General features: G+C 36.0%; 1 protein-coding gene across 1 annotated transcript in view; it reads left to right on the forward strand.

Annotated features, from left to right (window-relative positions):
• sdc2 (syndecan 2) overlaps positions 1 to 22,342 on the forward strand; it is a 53,401-nt gene extending 31,059 nt beyond the window's left edge. The window contains exons 2-5 of the mRNA XM_088601878.1: positions 12,149 to 12,266; positions 18,115 to 18,260; positions 18,697 to 18,850; positions 20,310 to 22,342. Coding sequence (XP_088458004.1) covers positions 12,149 to 12,266; positions 18,115 to 18,260; positions 18,697 to 18,850; positions 20,310 to 20,473 — 582 coding nt within the window. The 3' untranslated portion in view covers positions 20,474 to 22,342. The remainder of the gene's footprint in view (positions 1 to 12,148; positions 12,267 to 18,114; positions 18,261 to 18,696; positions 18,851 to 20,309) is intronic.
• Positions 22,343 to 25,812: the final 3,470 nt, after the last annotated feature.

A 25,812-nucleotide genomic window follows, 5' to 3' on the forward strand; every position in this document is an offset into this window, starting at 1 on the left:
GTGAATGAAGTGAATTCCTGCCTTCCCATTGGAATGAAAAGAGCTCCACAAAAGCAGTTAATTGTGCTAGGAGGTATACAAAGTGATGCAGGTAAATAGCAAATTCTTGTAACACAGGCATTGCTGTGCCAATTCCTTATACCCTATTGGAAAAAGGACTTTTTCCATGTTACAAGCTAATGTATGAAGTAGTGATTTCGGGATTTTTGTGCTACAGCTTAAACTCATTGCTCAGAATTAAATACACAATTGCACAGAGAAGAATGGAATACATGATAAAGTTAGAGTCATTGTTACTATTGACCTCAATGAAGAGTGCTTCCAAATAAGAAAATAAAAACATCTTTCACAAAGGCCACTTAGGAAATACTTTTTTCCAAAATATAATGCATTAGCCAAACAATTAACAATGAAACAATCTCAATTTTATTTATGACGGGAAAATTCAAATGTTTGTAGGGATTTTACTAAGTTAGCATAAAATTCAGTACGGTTACTACAGCAGCTACTTTTACAAGCTTCACTTTACTGTAGAGTATCTGTAGATCTGTAGATCTGTAGATCTGTAGATCTGTGCTGAGATAGCTGTATGGCATCATACAGCAGTTCATAAATACTACAAGAAAGTTATTAAAAGAACCCTCATCAGAGCAGATAATGAAACATTTTTCAGTTTTATTCAAATACTTTATTAAAGATGACAAATGATTAACAGGACACTTAATAATAACAATTTGACAGGGCAGGATTAACTTGAAGTACTAACATAAAGGAAAAAAACTCTTCACGTTGTCATACATTTTTGAGCTCTCCACCACCTTGTAAAATTCAATTATATCAGGTTTGTTTGACACTGTATTAATTGAATGTACTTTAATTGCTTAAAATATACTGAGACAATTACTCAATTAGAACCTAATCTTCAATCAATTAAAATCCTCCACAAGAAATGCACTTTAATTTCTAAAAGTTCTGTTAATTATGAAACTAACCAGGCTTTGAATTGAAGTTGCATTAATAAGTTGTTTTACTGAGTCCAATGAAACTAAATATTTAAATTTGTCGATAATGCTTAAAAAGCAAAGATGTAGAGGTGATAGAATACTTGGTATCAATTATTATAAGAATAGCAGTGTTTGATAAAGCACGTAGACCTACAGTTTCCAGAAGATTTTTAAATCTGGATTTCCTATGATCATTTGCGTTTCACCTTAAGGAACAATTAAAGGTCAGGACTAAGGTTATTTTTGGACACACATTTATGGATTCCTGCACAGTATGTGTTCCACAATAACTATGACTGTATGCACCCTCTAGGGAGTGTGTGCAGTTCTGCAGGTGACCATTAGAAGATATGATGGCATGGACATTAACAGCATAATTGGTTTCTTGTGTGTATTCCATCACGCCTGTGATCCTGTGCAAACTCTGTTATAAGAAGGCGTTATAAGAAGATTTTGCAAGTGCCCCTTTGTGAGAGGTCAATGATCATGTCTTTTTCTCGTTTGTAAGTGTTCTGTTTTTTGCTCAGAAGTAGCCATGACTCTTAACTCTACCATGTATTTCATTCTTTTGTGTCCCAAAATCACTACTTCATGCATCAGTTTGCACCATGTCACATGCCACAGAAGACAGAAGGTGGCTCACCTCTGTCATACCACTTGCCACCTCGCCATCACATAAAAAGTACCAAATATAAAACAAACATACAGTATGAATAGCTAAAACAAAGTGTAGAAAACTAAGAAATAGTAAGCTATTTTTACTGTATTTGACAAAAGCCAGTGGGTTGGAAAGCTTCAACAAAGTCACCGTTAGAGTAATTTGGCAAAATCCCAGTTACCTGATCAGTTTTGTATGTAATCTTAAAAAAAAATCACTGGCTGCAGTAACTAAATGCAGCAACATACTGCATAGAGTATTCAGTGTGGAAGCAGTTCGAGATCTTCCTTTCCTGTCTGTTTTTCTTAATCAAAGCTAAACTAAATTTTAACAAATACAGAATGGTGGGAATTGTAAAAATATTTAACAAGGGGTGATGCACCCAGCTAAATTAATCTTTAACAATCCAAGAGAAATTCCAAGTTGTACTGCTAGTAATCTGTTTTTAAAGTAACATAACGTATAGGAATAGTAAAATTTAAAATAGGAAGCAAAATTTCTTCTTATCTCAAATTACAGTTCCAAAGTATATGAGGTTTTACATTATCATCCAGGAAAATATTCCTCCCAACAGGAAGGAAGTGCTGTAACATGGAGTGAAGATGATCACTCTTTGCCATTAGATAGAGGTTAGCATTGACTGTGCCTTGTAAAGGAATGGATGAACCCAAACCATGCCATATTAATGCGGCCCACAACACCGTAGAACCACCAGACCCCTTCACTGTTAAAACCAAGCACTCAGGACTGTCGAGGTCTGTAGTATAGCACTACTTAGGAACTGAAGCATTTGTCGAGAACATGATGAAAGATGATTCCTCTGACCATATCACATTTGTCAGTTTGCCTATGCACTTCATACCACTGGGCTTGCAAACGTACATTGCCAGGTGGGATGAGTGTTTTTTGCCCTGAAACCCGACCTTGATATTCCACTCGTTGGATTTCTCAGCATACTGTTTCGGATGAAGCGGGCTGCTCGTGCCCTAGGTTGAAATTTACTGTCATTTGATCTGCGGTTGCTGGGTTTGTTTTGCATTTCAAACTAACGCGTGGGTATCGGGATCCTAGAGCATGCACTTCTGCCCACTGTTGCCCGTTGCTGCCACTGTCCTTCCCTCAGAGTTCCATACTGAAATTGCCTTAAGACACTGCTGGTTGACAAATGCCAGCAGTTTGAGTGGTCCTGGTCACTTAAGCTCCTGCTATCCAATTACCCCTCTTCCAAAGTCACTAAGATCTTTTCTTGCAGCCATTGTATCCATACTGTAATTACAGGCAGCCAGGCCTGTCTAGCAGTTTTATACATAACCCTTAGCATGCTGGGATGCTATTTGCTTAATTAGCAAATGAGCCACACGTGTGTGGAAGTTCTTTACTTTCAGTATACTTGGTGTATGTCATTTACCCAGGCATTTCCATTTTTTGTCCACTGCCTGTAGTAAGGGCCTTAATTCTCTTAAATGAAAAGCATCTTACCCAAAACACAAACGGATCTGTTGCATTAGTTGAGGCTTTTAAATTTAAAAGTAGATTATAGTATATTAAAGTACTTGATCTTAAATGTACCAATGTAAAAAAAAACATCTTGACAGTATGATGCATAGCACCTAGAAGTTTACAACAATTTTATGCAGGATGTGTGGAATATAATGACAAAAAATCATTCCAAATGCACAAACTACACAAGGCATAGAGCTCTGCTTTAGACTCTTCCTAACCTCAACCCTTCTAAATTCTATAATATAGCATCTCTGCATGCATAAATCAGGGCACAGATTATGACAAATGCAATAAATAGGCCCTTATTGAATTTTATGAGATATCATACAAAATGAAAGGCAAATGTCATCTTCCACTTGCCGGGTTTTTTTTTTTACCAGAGCTCATTTTGACTTACTTTATAACTGTTTGTTGTGAGTTTGAAACAGGGTGATAATTTGTAATTTGCCTTTAAGAATTTGGATTTGAACATCTATGATTTGATTTTCATCTTTGTTGTCTTTTTTGGGCAGGATATACGACAAATGGTGCAAAGTGAGTAGAAGGACAGTTTGCAATAATATAGATAAAAATACACAAGGCCATTGTAGTGCTGGGATGGTTTGGGTATGCTGGAACAAATAGAAATTGGATAGCTAATTTGTGATAATGCTAATACAGTATGGCTAGTAAGAAACAATTGGACACAACAAAAAAGCAATATATGTACACAGATTCGAGGTATACCATATACAGTTTTATTAATGCAACAACAAAATGGCTTTAACAAGCCAGCAAGAGTGCAACAATACATGAATTAATCAGCACTTGTACAAATGGCTGATTACTCTCTTAGGGATTACAAAGAGACCAATAACATCAGAGTTAAAATACATAGACTGTAACACTTATTGTCATCACCCTAAATTAAATCAATCCGATATCTTTATTCATACGCTTGAAGACAAGTAAATATTTAGCTGCTAGTGTCAACTACCCATTATCAAATTTTTGGAATAATAATTGACTTCTCACGGGTTATAATGTGAATATTGAATTTATTCTCACCTGAAGCAACACTGGCCAGGCCATTCTGGAGAGAGTTGAAAGTCATGCAAGGAAACAGAGCTAAATCTGGACTTGTTATTGTTGTGGCCAGTCTTTTTCTGCCGGCTTAGTGGCATAACGTGAACTGTTGGCCCTTGAAATGGGAAAGATTACCTTGCTAGCATTGCATTGAGCTCAGCTTTCCTACTATAGTATGTGGATGCCAGGTCCACGTCCAGTCTGCGAGCGAGATGCAGCTGGACCTGTTTGAGTCATATTGTTTTGAGTTGCTACTGTTGAAAACACATTGATGTTTTGCGCTTTTCAACAAAAGTCCAACCATATTTCATTGATCAGGTGAAATTACAATTGGTAGCTTATCCAAGAATACTCTTGGATAAACTCTTAGGTGGAATTCTGTTTATGTACTTACTCTCGCTCATTCTTGTGTTACCTGAAATTAAGTCAATTTCTTTGTAGCGCTGATAGTAGTGGTTGCGGCCACATGGTTGATTAACACGTGAAGTTGGGACCTTTTTAGAGAAATTTGTCAGTGCTGTGCATCAACTTTGAAGTCCAGTAATCATGGCTGGTGATTGGTTGTGATGTCTTCAGTATTGTTCTCCAACCAACGGCGTCTTCATGGATTGGTCATCCTTGAATGATGGAGCTAGTGTAGGGTAAGTAGACCTTGCAAGGATAACACTCTGGATGGGTGTTCCCTTTTGGGGTTGCAGACAAAGACGCACTGAGGGTTAGGTATTTCATCACTGGAGGTGTTAAAATGGAACCAATTTATATGGCCTGGGTTGTGTTCAAATATGCTGTTCATTTAAGCGCCCCATCTCAGACACAGTTGTAAGGCAAAACGCAGAGGAGATTATTTTCCATTTGAGGCTAATGAAAAATAAAAACATTAGCACTAATTTTTAATCTTAGTAATAGGTGTTACTGCTACAACATTGACTTCTAGTCTTTATCCTTCTCAGTTCTGTGCATTTAGATGCGCTTGATCTGTAATCAGCCTTAAGGGTTTGTTTATTGTGGATTCCTTGATTTGTTTTTTTTCATTAGTTAAATGTATTCAATGGAAACCCAAGCAGGAGATTGTGTTGGCAAAAATAGACATCGCAATGTAAAATGTAATGTACACTTTTGCATTTTCTCTGTATACTTTTATACATACCTAAAGCATAATAAAGCTATACTTCTATTCTGTGAATATGTCTGTGAATAGCTTTTTTTAAGTGATACCTCAGCGCATGTCATGGAGGTTGTCTTCCAAAATGCATACCAATTAGAGGAATTTTGTAATTGAGACACATGAGGGGGAACCTAAGCCAAAAAGCGAAATTGATGTAGGCCCAGAGTGCTGTCAGTAATCTCACAATTTGACTGAACTGAAAATGTAGGAAACAAAATTAAACAATTTTTTTTAGAGTCTAAAGTTGAGAGTATGGAGGTTGCATTCCATCGTTATATTTCAAGACTGTATACAATGTCGAGTTTTTACAGCTGTTTCTGTAGCTTTTTGTAAGAATTCTTTAAAACTGTTTTGAAGGAGAAGGAAGAATAACAGCAAGCCCTTTCAGGTCATTTGCTCATAGACGTATGGTATGGACAAGTCAGCCCTTTTTTGCTAATATGCTAATATGAGCATAGTTTTAACAGATAAAGAGCTAGAAGAAGACCCAGGAAGTCTCTTCTCCCAACCTTTGTTCCCAAAAACAACAACTAAGCTGTGAGGAGTAGTGGATTTGTGGTCTTGTCCACATTTTAATAAAGTAACTTGCAGGCATGAGCTCATTTGTGTAGGAATCTTTCGCCTTTTCTCTCCTACCATTTCTTGAGCTGTAGCATCTCCTTAGAGACTTTAAAATGTGAACTCCAACTGACTAGTTATTCATCAACCAGTAATAGCAGATTTTTTCCAGTAGATATTTTATGTCATATCACAAAATGTGTCTTGTAGGAAATGTAGTTAGAGGTTTCTGAAACATACTCCACTGGGCTGTTCAGCTTGTCAAAAAAAATGCAACAGATTTCTAGTAAGATTTAATTTATGTGCTATAACTATTGCAGGTTTGTTGTTACTATGGAAGGCAGCCTGATGTTAACATTTTATGTTTAGTTAAATAGTTTCTCTTTAGGACATTCAGGATATGTTCTGAAACCGAAACATAGACATTCAAATTAACTCTGAATCGTATTCTGTTTGTCCTCTGAAAGATAGTAGTCTTGCTAAGATTTTCAGATTAAAAGCTTCGTACATGAATGGAAAAAAAAAATTCACTTGGGGTGCTAGTATCTTTCAGAATAAATTATTTAATTGTTTGTAGCCCATATTAATTTAGTTCTTCCACTGTGTTACTGTGGTATGGCTCAAAAGGGTGTAGTCTGGTGCCTTTTAAAATATATTTTTTCCAGGTCATTAAAACTCCCAAGACTTACAAACTCTGCAGATTTGGTGAAGCTGATGAAAGATGGTGACTCTTTTCTTAGCTCAGCCAAGATTGTGATGTTGCCAAAGTCTGCTGTTAAGTGTGTGGTCCTTTACAAATGGCAGACTTTAAACGATCGGTCTGACATCTGGAAGGCTGTAAGTGTATAGCTTATGTTTTTTCTGGATGAATTGTGAAAGCAAACTAAACAGGGAGGTTCCATTTGGAATGTTTTCTTCAGGTTAGGAAAGTTTGTACTTTCAATATTTTTTTGGCATTTTATGAGGCCTTTGTATTTATGGAGTAATGTAGATGTACAGATGAGTAGCAACAAGAGTAAACTTAACACGGAGATTATTTGTACAGTATGTGACTTATTAAATGAAACCGAAGACAAAAAACAATACTAAGATGTTGTATGGCTGTATTATTCATTTAAAGCTCGATCAGCTGATGTTTTTGCATAAGGCTGGTATTTTTACAATGGACGTGATGTGGAAAAATTGGCAATATCAAAATTGTTTTGAACACCTCACAGCTCCGTCTATTAACTTTAAACTTTTAAGGCAGATTCAGTTCCTGTAACATTTTTCAATTCTGCTTCATGAATCTGAAATACGCCAGAAAGCACTGGGAAAACGGCAACACTATGTGAACTAATGCAGTCTTGCTGCGAAAAGCCGGAGAACCCATCCTTCAAGAATTACAGTAGCTGATTGAAAAGCTTCACTGTAGTTTTGGCACATTTTAATTTGAGAGGGCACTGTTTAAAATGTGCTGTTCTTGACATGCTCCTGGTTTTCGTATCCTTGTAGTGTTAAACGGTCTCAAAACTGTTTTCATTTTTGCTGTAGGTCAGTTAAAGCCTACTTCGTAACATTCTCTAATGACTCTATTTACAGTCCGCCTTGCACCAGCTCATGTCTTCAGCCTACATGGAAAAAGGCAGTCAAATGGTGCAAAGAAACACTTTGTGCTTATGTGGGAGTTTTCATTGGTTTCAATGAGTCAAATCACCTCCTTCTTCCCTAATATTGCAATTTTCTGTATAAATTAAAAGCCTGGGCCAAATACTTGTTATTGACAGGCTGGGCCTGGGAAGCACCTCTATTGTATAAAAATTTAAAACCATTATGCATATACGTTTTTGGCTTAAGGCCTGTCAGGAGGGAGTGATAGGTTATGCTTGCTTTTGTGTATAAAACCACAGTTTTGAGGCTTCAGCAAAAAAAGATGCATTTTCCTTGAAGTGTCTGTTGTAAAACAAAAGGTACAAGAACAGTTCTTTTCACTGTTTCCTCAATGTGCGTTATGAAAAATGTATAGTACATTGCTTATACAGTATGCATAATATATACTGTACACCATGAAAAGTTTTTCATGTAAAGTGCTGTGCAGTCTTTTTTGTGGTTTTTTGTTTAAGCAAGATGTCGACGTCACACATCTTCAATGGCTATAACAAAGTCTTCTTCATGTAATCAACAGCAAGCATAAAGTACTAAAAATCAGGGGCTTTATTTTCAAAGGAAATGCAAATCACAGATTTAGTCTGAAATAATAATAATTTAATAATTGCTTACACTTATATAGTGCTTTTCTGGACACTCCACTCCAAGCGCTTTACAGGTAATGGGGACTCCCCTCCACCACCAATGTGCAGCATCCACCTGGATGATGCGATGGCAGCCATACTGCGCCAGAACACTCAGCACACATCCCCTGCTGGCCCCACTAACACCTCTTCCAGCAGCAACCTTAGTTTTTCCCAGGAGGTCTCCCATCCAGGTACTGACCAGGCTCACACCTGCTTAGCTTCAGTGGGTTGCCAGTTGTGAATTGCAGAGTTATATGGCTGCTGGCAATTGCAGCTGCTTTCCATTTTCAGAGCCTTCTCTGCAGTGAAATAATACCCTCGTGACTGTATTGCAAGGTTGTCTCCTTGAATTGGGTGTTTCACATCATTCCCTGCTTATTCTGACCCACCTTACTGTTTGCAGTCTATAGTATGATTGCAGACAATCCATTTGTATCTCACTGCCTTCGTTCTTACTGGTTGACAGTTGCTCACTTAATATTAAAATACTCTGTTGTAAAAAGAAGTGGCTACTTGGCTTTGTGGTTGCTTGGATTTTGTTGGTCGCTTCTGTGAAATGATTTTTTTTTCAGATCGTCCTACTTATTCATTGTCTGTGGTTTTGCTCGCTCAGCCTTCAGTGTGTAAACTTCTCGTACCTGTTGGCCTCACTATTGTAGAGCTGCAGTTTTGTGCAACTAAATTGACTAAAGTGGCCTAACAGCACATACTGTGTTGCATCTAAATTTAGAAGACAGCCAGAGCTCTGTGCCTTGGTCATTGGTACTGTTTTGCTGGACTACCCGTTAACAAACAAATGGAATGTATGGTAAAACTATATTACATATAACAATCCTTTAATATATAAGTGAATTGTGAAAAGTGAATTATCTAAGGAGTTAGAATTTAAAGGAATTGCTGAAGAAGCTTTCAAAAGGTGAATTTTGAACTTAACAATATAAGGAAAACAAGTTTTCCACATAAGTTTAATGAGAAAGAGATGCATGATATCTTGCCTTATTTATAGGGCAATGTAATGTTTTCAGTGAACGTAAATGGTATTTTATGATGTATTTGACAAGGTCACAGTACATTGTATTTATAAAGTATAGATATATAACATTATAACTTTATATAAATGATATTTAACAGGAAACACATTTATATGTATTAGCTAGATGTCTGGAATGTTTTCTGCAGGATTTAACCTTATGGAAGCAAATTACTTATGGATCTGAAAGATCATGAAGATGTGAATTTAAATTATCAGGTTTTAATGTACTTAAATTCATTCTTTTAATGTCATCTTCAAAAATGTTTATTAGGTCATGTGGATAACATTGAAGAACAGCCTTAAAGACATGTATTGATTAATCAGCACCATGGAAAGAATCTTATTCACCTGATAAGAGGAAGGCAGCTCTTATCACAAACCTAATTTGTTTTAGTTATATTGATCCTCCTCAAATAGAAAACCATTTTCACTTGATTTTGATTTGATTGACTAAACTAATTCTGAATTTCCTTTGTATTAGCTGTATTACCTTTCCACGATCTTCAGTGAAAACTGTTAATTTGCTGTGATTATCTTCAGTATCTCTGCTTCTAAACTGTGTCTATGGGCCACTTTCACAATGTTCTAGTTTTTAGTTTTCACAATAACAAAGCCAATAAATATATACCTGTTTTTGCCACAAAAAAGAAAACCCCGTTATAGATGGCAAACGTATTGTACACTAGGGCGTACATGCTGAAGCTTTGAGTCTTAGGTCTTTTTTGGTCTAGATTTGTGCTTGTTGTGTTGCAGTGTGTGTATGCTCTTTTCATTTTATTTTAGCGTAAATTGCCTTTGCAAGAAATATCCATCTTGGGTCCATAAAAATCAGGGTAGTTCTGAGAAAGTGAAGAAAGCATGAAATAATAAATATTTAATGCTGGTGCTGGTTGTTTTACTTGTTGTTGGAAGGCCTGATTGGTTAATATGATTTCACAGCTTATTTAGTGCTTTGCAAAGTATATGTTGTTTAGGTTTGTTAATGTGCCAGTGAGTTCTTTTGAGGTGAATCCAATGCTTGGTGTTCTGGTTTCCTGTTCTAATGATTGGAGAGTGCTGGCTAATGCTCTAGGTTGGTCTTATACAAGTTAGAAAATTTAACATGGGATCCTATGGGAGTTGTGTTTTCTGTTTACGAATTTTCACTTTCCTGAAAGCTCTCAGTGTATGAGTTAAGCTTGTAAATCTAGGTATGGCTGTATATAAGTACTTTATCATTTGGATGAGTTTACTGTAAGAGCTTTCACATAATGTTTCATGAAGGGACACTTTTATTACCTACACTTATATGAATGTGATTCTATTTATCAATACAATAAGGATGATGTCTTGAATCTTATATCTAAAAAAACACTCTTCGGCTAAAAGTGAAATGATGTTGCTAGGAAAATCAACAAAAACAGGAAAAAAAGCAATAGAAAAGGATAAAATGAAGCTGCTGTGGTTTTGAACAAATTCCTCCTTTGATCAAAGAACTGTATCAAGAATGCCTTTATTTAGAAAGTCACTGTTCCTTTCAGCTAACTGAAGAATTGTGCCATTTTAATCATCATGCCCTTAAGAGCTTTGTGGACCACATACAGTACCTGGACTTCTGTTCTTCTTGCACTAGTTTCTTTAAAGAAAGTGTGTCTTGTCTTTTTTTTCCCCCGTAAGATCCCTTTTTATTTGTAAGCAATGACTGGAAAATTGAATCTGGCTTCTTAGCATCAATGTTATCTGCTAAGTACACGAACTGGAAAAGGAATCAATACAGCCCATTGACTGAAGCAGGTTTTTAACACTGTCCACACCCCCACCCCCCTCTCTCTATCTGTCTGATTGATTACAGGCACATTTGTACAGATTTCAAAAGCACAATCTGTATTAAAAACATCATCCGCTAGGATGAGCTTGAACAGCTTCAAATGATGTTTCCATGGGTGCTGCCATGCTATTTTGGCCAGCTAAAGCCATGCCACTGAGCTTTCAGAGAGCCTGGAGCTGTAGGCAAAAGACGTCTACTGAGTGATGAGTTATTGACACACTTTTTTCAGTGTTTTCCCATGTACCTTTAATCATTCGGCTAGAATCCACAGAACACAGGGGAGAACGTTGTTAAGTAGCTGGCTTTTACATTTTTCATTTGGACACCCCAATAACAAGACAAATGTTTCTGCATTTTATCAAGTTACCAAGGGAACTGTTGTGGGTGGAATAAAGCCAGGTGTTTCTGCCCATGTTCTGTTAGATCAAAAAAGTGTTCCACTGATTTATAGTAGGGCGTGTTGCCATACATGTACATTCTCCTTTAGATACATCATTGCTTGATTAATTCTGTACATAATAACGAACCGTATACAGTGTTGACATGTTTTTATAATTTAATATATGGAATATTACATACTTTGGAGTTTAGGATGCGTAAGAAATGTATTAAGAAATAACACATTTCAACTTAATATCTTAATTAACTATTGGCATTTAATAATTTCATAATAACCATTTCTAATTTATAGGTGCTTTCTCTGGCAGTAGAGTAGAAGCTACAGAGTTTAACCTTTATTTTGTATCTGCTTAAATAATTTGCTAGTTAGTTTGGGACTTAGGAAGACTGACAAACAAGTGTATTTTTAGCAATTGAACTGGTAAATTGTGTATGTAGAGTGTTCTCCCCATTTTCGTTAGCACCTGTAAAAGACATGATCAAGTGTGCTGCATGACTTCTGCCTTGTCACAACCTACTACGTCGGCATTAAAATCATTATTGTAGGGATCATCTTAAAAAAGAAGGAATATAGTAGTTGCTACAAAACAGTCAAAATGGAAATTGAAATCCATTTATTCCTCCTTATGTTGTTTTCGGTTTTAAATGATTCACAATTGATGTTTTTTTTCTTTTATTTACAGATATTGGCTTCAGCACAAGAAGTCAAAACAGCAGATGATAAAGATTTGTACCTTGATGATGGCATGTCAGGAGATTATCCTGTAGATGATGACGATTTTAATTCTGGATCAGGCTCAGGTAAATTGTCAAGTTTCCTTCTTTTTGATTTTGAACTTTTTTTTTCCTGAAGTCAAGATTGTTAACCCTTTTCCTGGATTTTTTTTGCTAGTTTAATTAACACTGGTCCTTTCAAGATTTATTGTGCTGCTGATTCAAGGTAGAAGTGTCTTTTGTTTTCACAAAAATATTGAGTGCCCTTGTTTTCATGCAAGGCCATTTGCAGTTGAGCTCTTGAAAGCCAAACTCATGTTGGGTTACTCTAGTCGCCAGGTTACAGATTTAAACCTTAGTGACACATCGTTCCATCGATATTCAAAGCAGGTCTCGCTGGATGGAAGATAAATACTCTTTTAAGGAAGTCTTTTTCTTGAAGAGGATGCTCAAATTTTCAATAGTGGAGTATAGACGACATGCCTATACAAGGAAGAGTTTCATTATGTCATACATTGCTCTGCAAAGTAGTTTGAATTATTTTTCACATTTTGTTAAATCCTGAACACTAATAACAATTTAAATGTGTTATATACATAACCTATTTCACACTTTCAAAGCAAAAAACAAAAAAAAAGTAAATGGTTAATCAGAGTGAAATAAAAATAGAAAAGTCATAATTTCATGTGTATCTAAACCCTTTGCTGTTGCAAATATAAATTAATTATAGTTAATTAGGGTAACCAAAACTTGTTTTCTTAAAACTCTTTTATATAAAACATACAAGCTACCACAATATGACAATTTTCTGTTTTCTGTGGAACTAAACAGTTTAGTACACATTTAGTAATACCAGTGTTGCCAACAGTGACAGATTTCAATGGCTGAGATGAAAGAAAACGTCCATGAGTCCGTAATATCTTGCATTTAGAGGGTTTGTATGGAACCAAAAAAAGTAATCTCAAATCCATTTGAACAAAGCACCAAAGTGATACCGCTAACGTGACTAATGTTTTTGTGGTCAGACAAGACAAAATTGGAGCTTTTGAGGTCTAAATATAAATCTTTACATCTGTTGCAAACCCAACATAGTATATCACTCAGTCAACACCATTCCTACTGTCAAGCTAGTGGAGGCAGAATTGCGTTATAGCTCTGCACATCAGCAGGAATTGGGAAGCTTGTCAAGACTAAAGGGAGCTGTCCTAACTTGATTCTTATTTAGGAGCGATCTTCAAGCTTGAGAGCTTGAGCAAATCTACCAAGACAAAAAGGCAAAAATTGCACCAAGCAAATTTCATCTACAATTGCTGTCAAAGCTACTTCCGTCTAATATTTAATTCACAGGTTTGAATACTTAGGCAATCTACATTTTTCTGTTATTTTTTTCTCATTTGTTCTTCTTGACATTTACTCTGAAGTTTTGGCATTCAGGTTTTAAATCAAATATTAAGATAAAATATTAAGTGTATGCATAATTTTATAATTTCACGAAATGGGAGGGAAAGGGTCTGAATACTTTTGCAAGCCATGATTGGTGGGTGCTCTATCATGCCAATATATCAGGCACTAGACAGTATATCAGGCAGTAACAATGATTACTGTAGAATCTGCTTTAGTCTGGTATCTTGTATAGAAAAAAGTGCTTGAGATTTTCACAATGACTAAGATATGTCATACAGCAGGCTGAAAGCTGTTTTTCAGTGGAAAGAAAAAGTAAAACATGATAGTTAGTCTTTTTTCCTTAGTTATTCCAACTCGGGCTCAGACCTAAACTCGTAGTATCCAAGATTTTTTTTTTCCCTGAGATCAAAATAGAAAGCTGGACTTTGCAGAATTTCCATTCAGATGTGAGACTTCCAGAGTTCCAGAAGCAGAGCTGGAACAGTTATGCTGCTTGATATTTCTTGAAATAATGAATTATTAACTCAGGAATTATGTATTGTGATTGAAGTGTGATGGACCTAAAGCTGTTTTGTTGTCAGGGACAATACCCTTAACTGAAACATTACGATTCATTCTTAGAACATTCCTTAGTAAATTAAAGGTCCTTACACTTTTATATATTAAGACTCTTGAATTCCTCTGTATAAAGTTATAAATTACTGACTTCCAACAAAAACGGTATATTGTGTGCTTTGTAATTAAATATACTACAGTATGTACGCATATGCTGGCTTGAGTCCAGCTTTCTGTTCCAGACTTTTAATTAATCCACAGTCTGTGGATTTGAAAGACACACATGATTAATTCAAAAGTGCCCTCACAAAGTTGAGTAATTTAATAAGTTATTCTTTTAATCAAAGTGTTTACTTTTTCATTGTGTGACCTGTAACAAATTAATACAGAATAATATCTGATTAAGAACATGGTGACTTTTCTCTAGTTGTAATGTGGTAGAGGACTTGGATATATGGTTTATTAGCTTTATTCTGTGGATATGGGTATCAAACGAGTGTTTCTATTCCTTTTAGTTTGAGGGCTCATGTCTGGTCTATCTGAGAAGAGCAACAGGGCCTAACGTGAGGATTATGAATGAGCACAGCAGACTGTGACAAAGACTGTGTCACCCTAACTATAATGAGAGACAAGCCAGTAAATCCGTTCACATTCAGTTTATTTTTAGATGAAATAAATTCACCTGGTTACAGACTTCTAGTTAGCTATGTAGAAATAAAGTTGTTGTAGAGAAAGGAATTCTAACCAAAAAAATCAAAACTTAAAAAATGGTTTGGGGGGCGAGGAGTTATAAAAGAGAAGAGTCTGTGCAAAGTCCATATCTAGATTACAAAGGACTGAGATAAAACAAGGCCAAAATAAACAGTAGTTAAATTGTCAAATTAAATTGTAACTTGAACCACATTTTACTGTTGATTTGTGGTTTAAATAAACTAACAATGCTACTATAAAAAATCTGCAAAAACTTTTTTTTTGCAGATCAGGAGCTTCAGAAACGATTAGCTAGGTGTAGTTTCAAAATAGTATATAAGTATATACAAAGCAGTATATATGCCCAGAAAACCTGTTTCAAGCATGCTCGAGGCTTCTAAATCAACACAGAAAGAATGATAACATGTTGGTCTTCTCGGTTGTCACAGGGTTCTGGGTTCATTTCCAAGCAGGGAGGCCTCTCTGTGTGGAGTTTGTATGCTCACCCTAAGTTTGCAATATTTTTGCCAGATTCTTCAGCTTCCTGACTTGGTTGGGGATTTATTTTCTACTACTTGGTATGGGACTATAGAGGAATAGAACCAGATGAGTTTGGTGGGCAGAATGGCCTTGTCTCATCTGTTGTCTTTATGATATGCCTAACAAAGTGCCATATTGGAGAGGGAGCTGGGGTTGTTTGACACTCTACTAGATTGTTAGAGCAAACTCGTAGCTTGATAAAGATTGTATAAAACGTTTTGTATTAGTGTAATGTGAAGGCAGGGCTTGGGTGGCACATCAGGGGAAACTTTGAGCAGAAAGGTCTAAATTTTAGGCCTTAAATATAAAATAAATTCTCATACATCATGGTATGAATGAAGGAGGGTTCAGTGTCAAGTCCAAACCAGCCTAATTTAGTCTTGGAAATGTTGGCAGACTTTATAAAAAAAAACCCATTGTTCTTTATTTATTCATGTAGACTACTTTAACATGTTTATTTAAATATAGTTATTTATCCATAAACATTTAAAATTTTATTTAACACACTGATTCATCCTAGCATTTCAGTAAATCCTGCAAGTGAAAAAAGAGTGGAGAAAGCATGTGCTGCATGTCATAGGAACTGTTAGATTCCAACAATAATTAACACAAAATAATGACATTTTTTTTAACTTTTTAGCATGGTATAAACATTTGCTTGTTCCTTACATGACTTATAAATGTCTTTTTTTCTCTCTAGAATTAAATAATAAGTCAACAAATGAGAGGTAGTAGAGGAAGTATCATATTGATTAATTGATTTGTTCATGATTAACCATGACACTCTTGAGTGGCTTTATTGCATAAACACTAAAGAACTTGGTCAGTAAGGTTAGCTTGTGTATGGATCATGAAGTGAATGTTTTACAGTGTAATGGTTTGGGCAGGATTGTCAAGTCTCTAGTCTCCAATTCTACGTGTAGTCAGTGATGACAGTCTTACTGCACGGTGCTAAATTGCCCAACCTCCTGGATCACATTTTCTATTCTTTTTCTATGGGCTCATCCGGATGTGTCTACATTCCAACAGGACTGTACCATCCTCCTTCTGCTTGTTAAAAAACAGCTTCCTTGGGTCACATTGGATGGCCACTAGTGCCAGACTTGATACCAGAACCATTTAATATTTTGGAGTGAGCTGAAATAACATTGGAATGTAGGGCTCAGAGATCCGTGAACAAGCATGCTTGTCCAGGCTCTAGAAGAATAATGGATAGAGTCCTACAAGATGGCATTTGCATGCAAAGAATGTGTCACAGATGTGCAGTTTGCCTTGTTTCCAAGAATGGCCGCACAGTACTAGCCTGTGACCTTCATGTTTATTAAAAAATATCAGTACATTTACCCAGCTTAGTCTAATGCAGGGTTGTGCAAGAGCCTAACAGGGAAACCAGTGGGTACAAGGCAGGATCACCAGGGATGAGATTCTAGTCCATCACAGGGCGCACCTATACACAATCACATGTGCATCCAGGGATGTCCATGTCCATGGACTGTGGATGAAAACTCCTGCGGCCATGTGTTGGAAGGGAGAACAGATAAACTCTACACACAAGGTGCCTCCGACCAAAAGAGAGCTTTGAGGCAGCAGTGCTAAGCATACCACTGTGCCAACCATATGTCTGTATACATACTACAGAAAAGACTGTAATTTTCCTGCTATTTAAAGTTGCCACTGGAAGCGACAGGTTTCTTTTGGTATATTTTAGAAGTGAACGTAGAGAAGTTGGTACATGCTTTCACATGAATGCATGTTTTTACATTTTGATCCCATAAACAGCCCGCAGGATCCCTGCAGATCTCAAGAAGTTTCTGAGCTGTTCAGGTTCCTTTTAACTCGTGATCTCAGAATGCTGCAACTGTGGTGTCCATGGTAACAGCTGTAGCGAGTTTCTCATTCTTTTCCAGACAGAGCCAAGAATTTGAGAGATTAAGCATCCCAGAAACACTGTTTGTGGTTCAGTTTTTTAATTGGAGTTATTTGATATGTAGCTTTTATCCCCTCAAAGCATAAGGGGATTATATTATAAAAAGAATTATCAGTTAAGGAATGACATGGCTGAAGACGATAAGATAGAATTTTTTATTTCAACTTTTTTAAACATGAGTTTATCAAAAATTGGCCTCCATGAATGGATTGTTTTTTGAAGTTGAGCTCCCTGTTGCTTCTACTCTCCCACTGCCCAACTGCTACTGTATATCATTAAAGTAGAATTTTTAAAGTAATATAAGGCATACATAGAGACTTAAAGTAATGATTATTTCTCGTATTCTTGAATTTTCCCTTGTGTTTATACAGTGCTTTACATATAAGAAGGGAGACAATTCATCCAACATGGAATATAAGTATGATTATATTGTTATACAACAAAGGAAAAAGTGAGTTGCAGAGAGTTTGTCTCAGTTGACAAAAACATAGCAATTATAACAGTAGCTGCCGATGAGCCGTACGTAATAAAATCAACACCAAACACAAAATGAAGAAGATGGTGCAAGTGCAGTACATCTGCAAGGGGTGGCTGGGCTTTGTCGATCACACAAACATTCTTTAAAAAGGATACAGAACAGAGCTGAGGGAAAGTTGCGACAATCCCACCATTTTGCCATGTACAATAGCCTTCATCTTAATATGCCAGAGGTAAAGTGTGTATTCCAGTACTAATGACTGTTTGTTATTTTGGATTTACTTTATTGTAGTGCTTGAGAATTCGTTTGTTTTTAATGTTTCATTTTTGTCCTGGGACTAGGTGATGTACCAGAGGAGACCATCACTGTGAAAACACTTTACGTTGTTCCAAATGCAGAGCCAACCAGGGACTCAACTAAAGAGTTTACACCAAAAGTTGAAACATCAACATCCAGAATTATTCCCAAAAAGCCTGCAAGGACAGAGGTAAACCTTTTCGTTGTTTATCACCACCTCCTTTAACAACTTATATTAGATAAATTCCTCGCCTGATAATTATTTACATGATAATCAAAAATTTGATCTACCACAGATTTTTTAAATAATTTAATGAAAGGCTAGTCTTCTAAAGTTGCTACATCCCAGAAATTATATGCAGTGATGATGGAATTGTGTTAGTGCACTACTCAGTGTTTTTGACGGTTTGTAGAAATAGTTCAGGAGCAACCTCAATGAGGGCTCAGTGTTGTCCACTGCTACATGCTATATATCACATAAGCAGTTTCCAAGTTGTATGCCAAAAGCCAAAAAAATCACTGCTTGAAAAACTGAATTCACAAAGTTGGACATTGAAGAAGCTCATCGTTCTTCAAATTTCATCAGAGCAAAGAGCTCAACTTATTTGCAATCTCTTTCCTTACAGTCCACAGCTGTTTTCTCTGAAGGAGAAGAGAACACAAATGATTTAACCAGCACAACTAGTGGACCTCCAAAGAAACCCAGCAGAGGGTCGAATGCAGATGTATCAGCAGAGATACGCTCCGAAAACCTCTTCCAGAGAACAGAAGTATTGGCAGGTGTGTATATGAATACATTTGCATCCTTGGACTATGGCAAATCCCTTGGGCCATCAGTGGATCTTAATTTCAGTTGCAGTTTAGCTGTAACATCTTCATTTAGTTTCTGATTTCCAGCTCCATAAAATAAAAAGACATTTCTTGATTGCCAGAATATCCCTCATAAACATAAGTTCTTCCTGCTTAAATTCCTAAAAAGCCTTTCTGTTATTGTGTCCGTGGAAAATCACTACTTTGCTGCACTCTTTACAGTGAGCCACCCTGACATCATCCTGGATCATTAACTTTGTAGCTTTCAGGATATTAATACTGTAAACCTTTGATCTAACAACATTGTAAGAACATGGCAGTAGACTTATATGAAATGACATAAAACTGCAATTGATTTGTTCTCCCAAAATATATTATATGAAAACATTTTTCTGTTCATCTGTGTTAATCTGTTTAATCTTCTTTGATGCTTCCTGTAAAATGTTTCTTTTTCTGTATTTTCAACTTATCTTCCAACCAAGCAGTTATACATATGCACAAGGTTTTTAATTCAGCTACTATTCTTTCCATAAAGTATATAGTGCTGTATTGTTTACACATCAATAAACAATACAGCACTATATACTTTATGGAAACTTAAAGGACTTAACATTACAATACTGATAAGGATAAGGACTGATACGGATAAGGACTTAACATTACAATACTGTAATTATGGTTGGAGAGTCCCTTAGCTCTTTAGAAAATGGCAGTAGAGACTAAGCAGTTAAAAGCAGTGGGTGGTGAATTACATTTTTGGGTTTTTGTGAGACAGTACAGCCTTTCATATTTCCGGTATAAAGCCTTTGACATCCTTTACCACTTTTCCCAAGGTAAAGTATAATCATGTGACACTTTAAATATCCACAGGGGGCTTATTTCCATTTTTGTTCTGCGGCAATGAATACTGCCTAAAACCTCTTGTGAATACTTCTGTCTACATTCACATACCCAGTAGAAGCATTCCGAGTTAATTATACCATGTACATTTATGTTCTGTTGAATTTTATTTCTTTGAAAAAAAAAATAGTGAAAATTACTGTGATTGAGGTTCCCAAAAGGTGCTGAATGAAATCTGATATTCCTAAAGGTCATATTAACATTTAAATTTTGAATGCACAAAGCTTTAAGGACTTAACACTATGAAGTAAAATACACCTTTAGAAAAAGGGGCCTTTTATTTTTGATAGTAGGAAGGAAACTGCATTTTCTCATTTTAAAGTACATTTTTAACACCAGTTTCATGCATTACACCTTTAAAAATAATAAACCCTTATCAGTAGCTTATGTGAAAGTAGATTGTCCTAAGCAGACATGTAGAGCCGGCTTGTGTGTAGTGGTAACCTCTGTGTATGTTAATACTCAGGGTAAACAGAAGATGCAGAGTATCACTAATCAGAATATTGATTTTTTTTTTCCCCCTGTGCAGCTGTAATTGCTGGTGGAGTCATTGGATTTCTATTTGCAATTTTCCTGATTTTACTTCTGGTGTACCGCATGAGGAAGAAGGACGAGGGCAGCTATGATCTTGGAGAGCGCAAGCCATCGAGTGCTGCTTACCAGAAGGCACCAACAAAGGAGTTTTATGCATAAACCTTAAAAAAAGCATCTCTGATGGAGATAACGAACTTTTTAAAGAAATAAAAAAAGCTTTTGCATAGAGTATTGAAGACCTCTTTTTTTCTTTTAAGGAAAGCCAGCCAAGGCTATTTTCTGGCAAATCCCAATGTATTTAAACATTTCTTGTATTCATTGAAAAGGCTGATAGAAGTAAAAAAACACTTTTAGTTTGTGGAGGTGAGAAACAAATGACATCTTTTACAGATGTCATTTCATATCACTGACTAGTTTTTAATTGCAGCAGAACGTATTTGTAAAAATAATACGTGGAAATATTTGTCCTTTATCTTTACTATTTTCTTTTTAAATTTGTCATAGCATGTCTGAGGTTGATCTTACAAGATGTATTTCATTAATTTATCTGTTTCAAATGTTAAAATTGCCTTTCTATAGTTTTCACGGTGCAATTTTGTCTTCATATTAATTCAGATAATGGTAAATGTAAATTTGTTATCTTTCAGGTTATGAAGTTTAATGTATTGTCTTTTTCATTCATATAAAACTTAGAACAAGTTGGAGATTTTGTTTCTTAATGTAGCTTCAGACAGTTGTAAAAGCAGCACCTTTGTACAAAGAATTTGGTGTTAAAGGTAGAAGTGCATGATCAAAAAGTTAAATTGTCTTCTCATATACTTTTTGTTCCAATTCTTCACATTTACAATGTTTTTACATTTTAATTTTTTAATACAACAGGGGTCTCTCCTGGTGTGGATTCACTGACCATTGTTTGTCAATGTCCAGAACATTAAAAAATTGGAAGACCATTTTAAAAAACTCACTTTTACTAATAAGACTTGTTTTATTGTAAAGCTAGCCACACATTTATTTTTAATGAGCTAGCTTTGGTTTCTTGCAAATAAGTAAAATATGAACATGAGAAATTGCACCAGTGCACAAAATTTAATTGCTGCTGTAGAATTCAGAATTACCATGGGCACTTTCACATTTATTTCAATGACATCGTACACTTCATTAGCGTTGCAGAAATAAGTATTCACACCCTTTATCATCAATTTAACTGAGTAGAAAACCTCTTGTTTGGATGAATGAGTAATTCAGGAACTAGACAAATATTTATTTTTTTCAAATAAAAGCTTAATATACTGCTCAGTACACTTAGTAAGTTAGTGAATAACATTGGAGGGTGCCAACACTTACATCTGTGACTTTACGTGTAGAACTGCAGTCATACGGTTCTTTGTAAGCTAATGTATTACAGTTAAACCAGTGATGGAATCCCACTGCTGTTGTAAAAATGTAATACACATGAGAAATGCCTGAATATATAGAGTCTTTGAAACTGAGCTTAGGAAATTGGATAGGCAAACTAGAACATGAAAACATTCATCACACTGTGGATTGAAAAATATATTTTTTTGTCTCCTGCAGTTTCTGCCTTTAACTGAATAGTTAAATAGTTGTCCATGATACACTAATCTTTTCAGTGGAGGGTCTGATAGAAGCTACTGACGAGCCTAAGCAAACCCAAAGACTTTTTAACAGTATTCTCGAAGTTGCTGCAGATTACTATGGCCACGGTTCTTTTTTCCCCCCATTCTGAGGTTTTTGATTAGAGATCAGACCATTTTGAATCCAACTGCTTAATAGTATATGTAAGAAATATATATTCACAAAATGTTTAAGCCTTTGAAGTGCCTACCATTCTGAGTTGTGCTTGTACCTGTCTGGAATGGAAGATTTCTGTATTACGGTGTAAGCTGGTATTTTATAAGCACAGGCAACTGTAATGGTACCTTTTTTTTTTAGTCTTATGAAGCAGACAGTATTGTATCTATAATTTCAAACACACTACTGAATAAACATTGTGGCCTAAAATTGAAATGAACACCTGTTGAGATTTATTTTCTTGTTTTCCACCCTTAAGGTTTCTCTGTCATTCCTTTTGTAGGCAAGAATACTCATTACCACTTTACCCAGGAACATACTCACAGTGAGTTTATTGTATAAATCATGCCATATCTATACTTTTAGGTAGAAAAAGATAATGGCTTTTATCCCTTGCTAGGGCAGGTGTTTCTAACTCTAGGTCTTTAGGGACATGGAAGTTTCTTTAATTATTTAATTTTATATAATTTGATATTATTAATTCAAACACTTTTGGTGAACTGGACAAATTGAACCAGTTTTAAGGAGGTGCAAAGCAGTAAAAAGAGTTTGAGAAGCAGTCAGTAGATGGCCTCTCTGCTAAAGCAAACAAGATTGTATCAGGACATTGGAATAATTAGGTCAATGGCGATATACCCAAATTTGAGCTCAATTTATAATTGATTCAAGCTTGGAACCACATCAAACCCCTTCTAGCTAAGAGCCTTTAAACCATGGTAAGTCCATCCATTTTCAATTCAGTTGCCTAAGTGAGGGTCATGGGTGCAGCATCTTTAGTAGGGAAGACCCAGATCTATTTTTCCACTACAACAACTTTCATCTCCCCCTTTGAGATTTCCCAAAGTTCTCGGGGCTGGCTAAGAAATAGATATACTCTAGCATGCCCTGCATCTGGTTTGGGATTTGGGAGCCTCAGTAATGAAAGCCTTCCAGGGAACAAGCTCACTATGTGACTGAACCACTTTAGATGTCTCCTCTCATTGCAGAGGCTCAGCATGCACTCAGTCTTGTGCTCTTCTGGACAGTAAGCCCAAAAGTTGTGTAAAGAAACTCTGATTATGTTGATTGTACCCACAGCTTCAAAATCCGGGATCGTGGTTTTCTCTTGGGGAAAAGTAGGTTGCTCTCTGCAGATGAGGGGATAGCTGCTGTGAAGGAGTTCAGTTCATGAGTGGTGACAAGTGGAAACATGAGGTCAGCATGCACATTGGGGTGATTCTGTGGGCACAGTGCCACTTTGTGGGTGGTTAAGTTCTCAGACGAAGTTCTTGGTTTACAGGTGTTGTGGGACAGCAAAGTCTTAACTGTTAATTTTGCTTTAGAGACTGCTAGAGCAGCCATTTGAGCTCAATTATCTCTGATCATCTGCCAAGCCTTTTCTGTATCCACTTTGAGTTCTTGCAGTGCTCTGACTATTTAAAGTAAAGCATATAAAATACATGCTAAACTGTATTTAAATGTGGATCATGACATGGTCAGTCTAAGACTTTTTACTTTTGTTTTGAGGCTGAACTCCTTGGTTGCCTTAAGTATGTATGAAAGTCAAGTATGAAAATATTATCTTCTATATAAGTCAAAATGTTTTCACAACGTTTATTCATCATCAGTTACATCATCAATAAAGACGAATGAGTCTGTTCCAGAGGCTCCCATTCATGCACAGGCCCTGTGATTACACAACGGCTTGCAGGCTTCATGCAGTTATTACCACAAAGGGGTATGCAACCAATTACTGACATACTGTACAATCCAAAACTTACTTAAAGTGGATGTATTCCAATACTTTGAGTTGCTGGGGATCATTAAATTGAACACAATGTACGTTTTTGTTCTAATATAATCAAATCCGCACGTTGAATTACCCCAACACAAAATATGTATTGTACTTGCTTTAATCACATGACCACAAATATAAATTGCTTGACTGTAAAGCAAAAAAGGTCACCATGTCCCCAGCTAATATTATACTTTTACGATTATTGTCTGAGGGTTTTCACCAATAATGTCAAATACTAAAGTTATCCACAGAGTGCTTACTTGGGGAAAGTAAAATTCTGTTGTCCAATGATACATTTTATGGTGAAAGGAGACAGGGATTGAGGCTTAGATTGGAAAGCAATTGTCTCTTTCAAACTGTGTTGCCACCCTCATCTTAAGGCTTTGACAGTGTAATAACATCACAGCTAGATATTTAATTAAGGGACTACTTTTCACTTAGCAGTCTGTCACATCGTCTGGTCACGTGTTCTTGTAATGTAGCTATAATTAGCTTCCCTTGTGAGAAACTTGAGTCCACATAACAGCGTGCCTAGAAACAATAGCAATTAAAATGAAATGTCCTTTAACCTTATTAATGTTAATGACTCCGAACACCTATAGTGACACACCTGTGATTGGTACTTTAATGAAAGAGGGAAAGCTGCCTTTGAAACATGCCGTCTAGTTCATGTTGTGATGTACTTGCCTTGTGGTGACAAATGAAAATCAGTGGGAGGTTATTGCAAGTAATAAGTCATTGGCCTGTTTCTGTGTAAACGTAAAACAGTTGAGCAAAAGACCTAAACAGTTTGAATGGGAGTTCAACTCTTTTAAATGTTAAAAAAGTCTAGATTCTAAGCTTAGTAACACCATTAAATCAGTATTTGTAATAGAAAGAAAGTAAAATATTTTCAATTAAAACCTTTTTGTCAGACACAAAATGTAACATTAGAGAACTAGATTGAACATTTCCTTAATTTAGAGATCCCAGAATCATTCCCCTGCCTAATCTAAAAAATATTTCTTATACTATTATTTAATATAGTAATATCAGTATTGTTAAAATATCCATAACCATAACTGCAAGGATAAAGTTGTAACCAAAAAAGGTACTAGTTATCAATAAATTATCATACTCTCTTTATTAAAGGGGGGAAATTTACTGTATAAGCCTCTATCTAAGATCCAAGATTAACATTGAGATTTCACAATATTAACGTTTATCTATACTGTATGTGGACAACCTCAGCCTCTTAGAGCCAGAATTGAGCAAGGTGTCTTTAAATCACTTACATCTGAAGACAAATGCTAAATTGGTCCAATTAAGTTAATTATTATCTTAATTAGGTGATTAAGAGCAGAGGTGGAATAAAGACCATCAGTCACTGCAGCTCTCCAGGACATGAAGCTTGAATGTGAACGGTTTGACTGCGATAAACATACTGTAGCTGCCCCAAGTCCAGCTTGGTTAGCTGTGTGTGTTGTAGAATTTATTTGTGATGTCAAGGAAATTCACAGACATTGAATTATGGTGTAATCAGGTACTGGTTTATATGCTTTAATTGAAATATGGACACAGTGTACGGTATATACAGTACATTTATACCACACACAACCTTGAATGAAGGATGCCATCACCATGAAAGCAGGCTGAATAAAGATTCTTTCCTTCAAAATAAATTAAAATATGGAATATATCGAAAAACAAAAATCAGCACTCACATTAGTGGAGTACCTGTTTTCTGCCTTTATGTACACAAATATTAGTATGAACTAAGGCTGTTATTTGTTTAACAAGGAGTTGTTTGTACTCCTGTGATGCAGCTTGATGCATTACTGTATTAGAAAGTAGGACTTGCGGTAGTGTGATCTGTACTGGAACAAACATTGCCTGGTAGAACATTTTATTGCACAGACTTCCTCTGCTG

Source organism: Lepisosteus platostomus, chromosome 12 (genome assembly GCF_059453375.1).
Source record: "Lepisosteus platostomus isolate fLepPlt1 chromosome 12, fLepPlt1.hap1, whole genome shotgun sequence".
In the NCBI taxonomy this organism is placed as follows: Eukaryota; Metazoa; Chordata; class Actinopteri; order Semionotiformes; family Lepisosteidae; genus Lepisosteus; species Lepisosteus platostomus.